Source organism: Anoplopoma fimbria, chromosome 14, assembly GCF_027596085.1.
Source record: "Anoplopoma fimbria isolate UVic2021 breed Golden Eagle Sablefish chromosome 14, Afim_UVic_2022, whole genome shotgun sequence".
Taxonomy (NCBI): domain Eukaryota; kingdom Metazoa; phylum Chordata; class Actinopteri; order Perciformes; family Anoplopomatidae; genus Anoplopoma; species Anoplopoma fimbria.
The window spans coordinates 3,685,968-3,695,875 of record NC_072462.1 but is presented as its reverse complement, the minus strand read 5'-3'; the positions used below and the strand labels follow the sequence as shown (position 1 = coordinate 3,695,875).

General features: G+C 36.4%; 1 protein-coding gene across 4 annotated transcripts; it reads right to left on the bottom strand.

Annotated features, from left to right (window-relative positions):
* Positions 1-604: 604 nt before the first annotated feature.
* LOC129102566 (GRAM domain-containing protein 2B-like) lies at positions 605-7,675 on the bottom strand. Of its 4 annotated transcripts, none has more exons than XM_054612775.1 (14): positions 7,211-7,675; positions 6,797-6,952; positions 5,788-5,875; positions 5,630-5,699; positions 5,454-5,557; positions 5,272-5,367; positions 5,120-5,191; positions 4,184-4,264; positions 3,903-4,014; positions 3,414-3,530; positions 2,675-2,747; positions 2,453-2,557; positions 2,269-2,353; positions 605-1,403 (listed from the first exon to the last, which is right to left on the bottom strand). In XM_054612775.1, exons 1-14 carry the CDS (start codon positions 7,297-7,299, stop codon positions 1,365-1,367), a joined length of 1,287 nt encoding a protein of 428 aa, XP_054468750.1. In that variant the 5' UTR covers positions 7,300-7,675; the 3' UTR covers positions 605-1,364. The 4 variants fall into 4 exon arrangements, with proteins under 4 accessions (XP_054468750.1, XP_054468751.1, XP_054468753.1 ...); XM_054612776.1 differs by having other exon boundaries at positions 6,797-6,922; XM_054612778.1 differs by having other exon boundaries at positions 6,797-6,960; positions 7,211-7,294.
* Between the last annotated feature and the right edge of the window lie 2,233 nt (positions 7,676-9,908).

The window sequence follows — 9,908 nt, the reverse complement described above, 5'->3', positions numbered from 1 at the left end:
GTACTTTTACTTTTGTACTATAAATATATTTTGATGCCTATACTTTGGTACTTTTACACTGTAGTATTTCTACACTGTGATTTTTGGTACTTTTATTTAAATTGAGTATTCAGAAATTGTATTTGAATTAAAAGTAGCAGTATTAACATATATAGAAATACTCAATTACAAGTAAAAGACCTGCATTCAAAGTGTTGGACGAGTAAAAAATATAAGCAACAGAATAAACTTTAGTAAACATGAATAAAAACACACCTGTATGACTTTAAGATTTTACAAATTATGATCAAATTATGATCACTTTATAAAATATTTTTATTTTATCTACTATTATTTTAATCTACTATGTACTTATACTGAAGTGTTACTTTAAACACAGGGCTTTTTTTCCATTTTAATTAAGTATTTTTACACTGAAGTATTGCTGCTTTAACTTCAGTAAACTGAATACTTCTTCCAGCACTGCCAACTAGCATCAGTACTCGTGATTAGATTACTTAAAGCTTTGCATTCATTTGTTTATGCTCTTCGTCAGCTGACTGCGTTTTCAGACCTGCTGACAAACTTCCTGCTCCCAGAAAAAATACAAATTCAGACCAACAGAGACTTTATCAGAGACATTTATTTCAAGACTGCGATACAAACAAATTGTTAAAGGCACAGTCTGTGATTTAAATGTAAACAAACCAGCACAGCTTAAAGCTCAAGCTTTCTCTTCTATTGTTTCTGAAATGACTGGCAGGTCTTTAGATACAAAAACACCCGACAGCAGCTAAAATCTAAGTGTCTGTGGAAATGTACAGGACAACTTTTAAAAAAATATAATTAGCTGAGAAGCTCTTAAAAGAAGTTAGTGTATAAACCTGTCATTTACAGTAAAAAAAAAACTACTACTATACAGCTCGTCTTCTATTTTCTGATACCACACACTGTAACAGGAAGTTGTTTTTAAATGTCATTAAAAGAGTGATTTTTTTTTACACATGACATAAATATAATTTAATTGACCTTTTAAGAAATGTTTGGAAAACATTGAAATATGACCTTTGGACCTTTAAAAAAAATCCCACTATTGTGAAATACAAAATAAAAGCTCCCAGATAAATACTGCATACATGCCTTTACGTTCTCAGTTTACCCTTCTGCACAACATTTCGTTTGGAAAAAAGTTACAAAAAGTCCTGAGTGGAACGAGGGAAAGAAGCTATTATTGCACAATTTAAGTTAAAGTTCAAACAGTTTTAAGAAAGCTTTCTGTATGAGCTGTCCATCAACAAACGTGATCTCTGCTGATCTTCAGTGATAAACCAACATCTCTGATAAAAAAAAGAAACGCTTCTGTTCAGACGGACAAAAGTCTTCTTTTAAGTCTCTTCAAGTAGCTTCCGAAGGCTCCTTTGAATCTAGGATTTAGAAACAAGGATGACATCTGAAAACATGCTCGGATAAAAAATATTAAACTCATATTAACTTTAAACTACAGCAGATACTTTGATAGACTTTTTTCAAAGGAAGGGTCAACATTTTAGGAAATATCAATACCACTCCCATATCTTTCCTTGAAACATGGTTAGCTTAGCTTAGCTTAGCACAAAGACTGGAAACAGGGGGAAACAGCTAGCCTGGCGGCGCTTGCCTACTCGCACCTATAAAGCTCGTATATAAACACGTTATATGTCGTTTGTTTAACCCTTAAATGCGACCCGGGATTATGTTACACCCCGGTAAATTCCTGCTAGGATAATCTGAGTGCTAAACCTAAAGATATGTGCAAAACTGAATTTGAGAGATTTATGGATTTATCTCAGCCAACTTTGGCCCTTGGACGGCTGGCTTTGACCGCCAAGAGGTGGGCATAATCACATTTAAACGTTACAACGAAAATGTTTTTGAACCATTAATGAATCTCCATAAAACAGAAGTGGAGATGACTGCTGATAAGTTTTAACATTGGACATGCACCATGACATCACAGCCTCATAACCAGCACATTACGGAGCCCATCTGGTGACTTTTGAGAAGCCACAACTGAATGAGATCATTAATTTATGGTGAAGCTTAAATAAATAATTTTGCAACGCGGACTGACTGTTTACTTGTGCTCTAAATATTGAGCGTTCATCAGGAATTCAGAGCAACACTGAGAGAGTTATTGCTAAACAAATAATCATTTTGTGGGTGAGGTATTTCTTTAAACTATTCAACAATAACAGTAGAGACTTTTCAATTACAATATTTGTTCTGCAAGTGCATGAACACTGGACGAACCTTTTCAAGCTTGAACAAGTTGGAAGACAGTTCTCCATAAATCTCAGCGTTCACTTCTTCCTGAGGCTTGTGGCTCACCGCGTTTCTGCAAAAACAAACATTTGCATTAGAATCATTAATCAAATAATGCGAGATGTTGCACCAACGAAATCAATTTAAAAAGACACTTGAACCCAGCTCTTACTCGTTACGAATGTGTTGCCCCACGGACACCAAGGAGTTCAGACGATGCTCAAGAGCCACGATCTTGAAAGCCATGTAACAGGAGGACAAGACGAGAACACTAACTCTGTGGAGAGAAACGAAAAACATTCAGACAATCGCTGACACACGCAAATAATGGAACATGAATCCAACGATTGTCTTGTCAGCGTCTCGTATTCCATGTAATCAAAAGGTTACTCACAAAAACAAATAGATGAGGAGGATGGCTTGTAAGGACATCGGCTGTGAGGATTTGTCTTTGAGCTTTGTAGACCCTGCGAGGAAAAAGCAAAAAGACAGAAATATAAATTTGGGAAAAATAAATAAATGAGGTGCAACAATAGAGGAATATTTGTGACATTTTGGGAACTATACTTCATGCATTAAAGGGAAAAGATTGATCTCATGTCTGTAAGGTAATGAAAAATAATGAAAAGTAAAGAGCCAGTTAACGTAGCTTAGCATAAAGACTGGAAACGGGGGGAAACAACTAGCCTGGCTGGGTCTAAATGGAGCATAATCCACCTACCAGCTCCTTTAAATCTCACTAATTAACACATTATATCTTAATTATGTAAACAAGATACACCTGTGACTTAAACCACAACTTTTCGATTTTTATATTTAATTTTTAATAAGTATTGCACAGATTCAGGCTAGTTGTTTCCTCCTGTTTCCAGTCTTTATGCTAAGCTAAGCTAACCAGCAGCTGGCACTAGCTTCGTTTTTCCTGTACAGAAATGAGAGTGGTATCAATCTTCTCATCTAACGCTCTACATGGAACACAAATAAGAGTTTTTGTGAAACTATACCTTTACGTATGAATGGATTACTTGATTTATATCGTACAATTCCAATCTGTATTTATTCTGGGAATCACTGAAACCCCAAAGGTTTAACAAAGCTTCTTTTAAACTCAATGAGAACCAGTGTCAAGCTACCGTTCTTCAGGGCAGCTCCGTGTTTTTGGCTCTGAGTCTGAAGATGAATGTCTGCGTGGACCGAAACCTCGGCGCTCTTCACGGCACTTAGAAACGTGTCCGGGAGGCCGGGGAAGTCTGCTCAAACAAACAGAAATGAACTCGTTGCTCTGGTATCCTAAGTAAACATTATTAATAATAGACTCACCAAACGTCTTTACAGGTCAAGGGCTTTCTGTTCGCTTTTAAGATGAAAAAAAAGGGCTGATAACAATAGCTTAAGATGTTCAATAGGATCATCACTGTTTTCATGGCAACTGTCTTTGCTATAACACAAACAAAAGTCTCCATAGCTCAAATTTCACTTGGCTTCACTCCAGCTATTTGAAAACTAAAGTCTGTCAGAGCCGCAGTGACACCTTACACCCTAAGCACATTTGAAGAGAGGTAAAAAAACAAACAAAAGTGAGTACAGCGGATTAAAGTACGGGTACAGGAGCAAACACTCACCTGTTATTTTGTCATAATCTGGAGTTTGAGAGCCGGAGCTGCTGCTCTCCATCATCTCCTGACGTCTTTGTTGCACAACTCCGTCGAGGTCGGAGAAGTCTGCAGAGAAGTCCTGCAGTGCACATACATTAAAATACAACATACAATGGGTACCACATACAGAGAAGGTATTGTATATATAACATGAGAACAAGTAGATTTTTTTTATCACAATGGAAAATATACGACAATGAATACATCGTGTACAAAAACATCACATAAAACTGGACGAACAGACTGACCAAAGGAAGCGACGCCGGGCATTTCACTCTGAAGCTGTTTTCACAGGAGGAAATAACCGGGCTGCTACATGTCTTATCCAACTGGAAGGACACAAACACACATAAGTATGTAATAGAAAATACATATCGTTTTTTTAAACAGAAATAAAAGTGTTTTGCAACTTTGCAGAAGCAGAACAAGGTATAAAAACAAAACACCTTATTATTATCACCTCATAAAGATGCTATGGCTAATATGTTAGCATAAAGTTGCCTATCTAGACAGCCAGCAGACATGTTACAACATTATATTTTAACTGGAGTCGTTTTTCTGGCCATTAGATGAATGTAAGGTCTAATATTCTCTCTCTTTTAGCTCCATTTTTTGTCTCCACCACCTCCTGTGTCTGTCTGCTGTTTGCTGTTGAGCAACAAGGAAAAAGTTGTGGTTTTTTAATCGTTTCATTTTTCTTTAACGGGGTATATGTGCCTATGGATGAAGCCAGGCTAGCTGTTTACACCCGTTTCCTGTCTTTATGCTAAGCTAAGCTAGCCAGCTGCTGGTGGTAGCTTCATATTTAGCATTGAAACATTAGAGTTGTATCAATATACTCATCTTAAACACATGAAAACATATTTGCATATTTCCACAAATGTCAAAATATTTCTTAATTGTTAGCGTGTTATTGTTTTAACTTGTGTTTAGACTGTAAGATATAAATACAATAGTGCAAAAGAGCCCATCACAATCTCCTAGAGGTCAATGAGACGTCTTCAAACTGTATTTTTGTGCAGCCAAAATACTAAAACATTCAATTTACTGTGATATGAAACAGAAATTTGTGTCCCTAGAACATGCAAATGTTTAATCTTTGGGCTTGAACGACACAACATTTTCTAAAAAATCCAAAATTGAAACCATAGAATTCTATCGGTACAAATAAGATTGTTATTTACCTCCAAATGAACGCAGACGGAATCCAAGATTTTGTATGTGGTGTTTCGAGAGAGGAACGACACAAACACATGCTGGAAAAAAGCATTATTTTAAATTAGAATCACTTTCATGTTCATGTCAGAAACACTGACTGCGTCAACAATCTTCTTACCTGATCACTTATTGTTTCAATCACGAGGGCGTTTGGCACCAATAATGCAGTTTTAGTTTTTTTGATGAACGTCACGGAAACCACTGGGATTGAAATCTAGGAAGAAAAAAAAACACACCACCATCATATACAACATAGTTCACCCGTAAAATATGAACTTTATTACAGTCACAGTGTCATACCTTGGTATCTCTGCCAAAGACCTTGGAGTGGAAACAGATCCAGTTATCGGAGACGAACATTTTGCCCTGATATAAGATGTCTCTCTGCAGGGCACAAGTGTAGCCTGTCGACACAAAACAGAACTCAGTATCGGTTTTTTTTGCCTCTTTATGTGAGAAAATAATCTGAAACTTACTTTGTTTGAGGAGCTCATCTTTGCTGACCTCCTTGAATAACTTATGATAATGGGTGTTTGTCTTGGATAACTGAAAAACAAACATTCTATCTTGTTAACTGCAAAAGAAACATGTGAAAATGTGTGATTAGATGAGATTAGACTAGACGTGTCCGTACGTGACTGTGCTGGGATTTCTTCCTCTCAAACTTTGTTTCAAAGTCACTCGGACTCAGCAGTGGAGAGAGCTGCTCCGCAGGTTTCAGTCTAACGAATAGAAGATAACATTTATGTTAAAGATTGTATCATTAGGCAAGAAGGAAACGACCTTCATTTGGCTTTGTGTGGTGTCAGCGGCGGTTACATAAGAGCTGCTTACACAGCAACAGTCAAATCTGTAAACAGCGCTTTGGTCATGCAGGTAAACAGTAGTTAGGTGGAATTACAGAGCAACTTTAGCAAAGTCAATCCAGTTTAAGCTACGATAAGAAATCATTTTCAAGAAAATGTATCTTTTATTCTATAGATTTCTTCAGGGTGTTGCTAAGTTATAATTATAGCCTTTATCTATCACTTAAGATGCTTCTACATTTGCATTTGTCACCTTAATGGCTGCAATTGAATGTGCGAAACGACACAGTTGATAACAATCCAAAGACACAAAGGTTTTTAATTAAGTAAGAATCAAGGAATCTACATGAAGTCCAGTTGTTTTAGCACATCAAAATATTTAGATTTAGTTGTTTAAAGGGCCAAAACTATTGATTTCCTTCATGCCCGATTGATCTTAAAAGCCTATAGGCTAAATGTGCAATTCCACTTTTAATTGCTTTTCTTAATGAGAAACTAATGTGTAACTTTTGTGGGTCTATCCACTTTGTATTCTTATTGAGACAAATTGTTTAAAAAATGTATTATATACATTTTCTCAATTAACTGCTAGAAAATAGTGAAAAAATACCAAAGTGAAATCTTCAAACTTCTTATTTTGTCCATCAAACAGTCAAAAACTCTAAAATATTCATTTTAAAGTTATATGAAACTGATAAAAACAGCAAATCCAACATTACAGAAGCTAAAGCTGAAGTTTTGTGTTAAAAAGTATTGACTGATCTTTTCAGCTACAGTTGTTATATTTGGTTTATTATACAAGCAGCCTCTCAGAGGACAATAAATACCCCTCCTCACCTCATGCCGGCTGGTTTCCTCTTGCTCTCCGAGAGGTCCGCCTCTAAGTCCAGACCCGGCTGGAGGTCTGCAGGTGACCCTCCAAACCTCCTGGATCTCCTCTCCCCTCCATGATCCACCTCAGACCTGAACACAACCCACAGGAAACCATTCCCTCTTTTCCTCTGCATCAATCAGCCGCACAAACACATGAAGTAAAGCAGACCAACAGCTATGATTCATAACATGAGAGAAAGAAAGTTATGCCTCCAAATGCAAATGAACCATATCTGATTTTATTGCGTGCCACGTATGCATCTGTATAAAAAAAAAGCATGCAGCATGCACATCCCTTTAATTCAAAATAAACAGGATGTTAATGCAAATAAAGCACCAATGCACGAGGCCTTCCTTCTCCATCTCATCCAGACTCACCGGTTCCCTCGGGAGTCCCGGTGGGAAAGTTGCTCCGGTGCGCACTGCGGGGTCAAAGGTGCGTCGGCCTGCTCGGTCATCAGCACCATGTTGCTTTATTCTATTTCATATCCATAAAGGTCTCCCCTCCACCGGGTCTGCATTCAACACAGAAGCTTCAGGAAGTTTCTTTTCTTTTTTTTTTTTTTTTTTTTTGGGAAGCTCGACTCTGTGGAGCGAGAAGCCAGGCAGAGGAGGAGCCGGGAAAGGGGGAGGGAACAGCGGGGAACAACATCAGGGAAGAAGGGGGGAGAAGCCTGCTGCTGCTGCTGCTGCTGCTGTTTGAATTGTTTTATAAACAGTTCAGAGAAACATTATTCTCCTATAATAAATACAAATCTTCACAATGTTTAGCTTTTGCATAAAACAAAAGTCACACAAAGTTGCTGGTTATGAACTCTCTTATTGTCCTGCAGCTGCTTTCCAAACTTCAGACAATAAGAGTTACAGCAGAGTGTAATGGAGGGAGACGTCCTGTAGGGGGCAGCAGAGACCAGGTGAGCTGTTCTTAAAGGTGTGTTTTTAGGTTTTGACCTCACGTGACCTCAACGTCAGAGGTGGGATGAAGCAAAATACCAACATGTACTACTATTGTGATACTATTTATTCAAAGTACAGAGGTAGTATCATCTACTAAAGTACTGCACTTAAGTAGTATTAAGAGGTATTGTTCTTTAATCATTCTCTTCTACTTTATACTTTTACTCCACTACCTCCCAGAGGGAAATATTCTACTTTTACTCCACTAAATGAATCGCTTTACAGCTTCAACAAATAAATGATGATATATTGTTATTGATTGAGCTCCCCAGCAGTATACAAAGTAATTAAAATGAGCTACACCTTCACCAGCTGCAACATCGAAGTGATGAACACATTAATGCATCAATAATTATATATATATATATATATTTTCTGCATAGTGAGTACTTTTCATTTTGGTACTAAATACAAAAATGTGATTGCAGGACTATAACCTAAAAGTATTTTTACGCTGTCGTACTGCTACTTTTACTCAAGTAAAGAATATTCAGTACTTGATTCAGCACTGTACTTGAGTACAGTCTTAAAGGTACTTGTACTTTACTCCATTTCATCCTTCATCCTCTACATCTGAGAGGATAAACATATTGTACTTTTTACTCCATTATATTTATTTGACATCCGTAGTTTTTTTTAGAAGTTTTTAAATAAAAAAAACGTGATAAGATCATAAAGTAAAGTGTAAAGTTGAAGGTTGGATTCGTGGTTTCCAGACGTTTGTTGCTCGTGACCCTTTTACACAAAAGCAGTATTTGTTTTTGGCCCATCGTGAAATTCATCAGCTCGTTTAAAGTGTTAATTTCTTTATTGCACAAATTGATTTTTTGTGCAACATCTACAGCAAAAGTGAGATAATTGTTCAGCTAAAATAAGGGAAGTTTGATTGTAGAATAAAACATGTACACCTATATTGTTCTTCAAATGTTATGAAACACTTGTATGATGTCATAGGTTTTATGTTTTTTGTTGTCTGTACGTCCTGTGTTTGACCACCAGGTGTCACTGTTGCAGCATTTAATGAAAACATATTTTTGGGGGGAGGAAAAGACTTCATTAAGTATCCAGGAGACAATGAATGGCACTGCCGGCAATGCAAGCTTGCAGCTAGTTAGCCTGCCATTAATCATGGCTGACAAAGAACACGGGGTCAAAGGTCAGAGCACTGACAGCAGACTGGGTTATAAACCGCCTGCTCGTTCACAGCAGAGTGGGAGCTAGGAGACGTGGAGAGTTTGTTTACCGGCTCACATCTACAAAGAAATGTGACCAGAGTTGATGTACAGTGACATTAAAAAAACATATTTTCATAATTAGTGCAATTCAGCGACTTACAGTCAAAACAGCCATTACTGTTTAAGTAAAATATGTGTGTGGACGTCAAAATAAAAGTTTAAATGCACCATAAAGGGAAACAAATGTTCTGCCATTCCAACCAGTATTGATAGAGCCAGGAGAAAGTATGCTTAGCTTAGCATAAATATTAGAAACAGCCTGGCTCTGTCCAAAGGTAAAAGCGAAATCCACGTACCAGCACCTCAAATAAACACGTTACTTAAATCATAAACGGACATTTTAAAACCAGTTGTGGAAGAAGAATTTATGGTTAAAATCAAAATAGCAATTTAAAAGTGGTCGTTTAAAAGTACAAGTAAAAGTCATGTATTCACAATGGTTCTTGAGTAAAAGTCGAAAAAGGACAACATACCAAAAGTAAGACGGATTTATATTATTGTATAATAATAATGGGATTATTATTAGTTTTAAAGCATTAACTACTTATTATAGAATTGGACATTTTAATCTGTAAATACATTACTGTCTTTTTTTTACGGGTCCCAAATTTACCTTGTTATTTTGAAAAAAAATTCCTCTAAAGATATATGTTATTTGGTGTAAATTATATACACATTTTTTTTTTCATTCATGCTATTTAAATTAAGGATTTTTAATTAGTATGTCTTGTAACTAAAAATAAAAAATATATATATAATAACTTGAATTAAGCTTTTATTTCTAGGAAATTGCTGATTTCCCAATATTTATTTCTTGACAAAAAATTCTAGCAAATGATTAGCAAATGACATACCTACATAATGAAGATGCTGCCAAACATTGT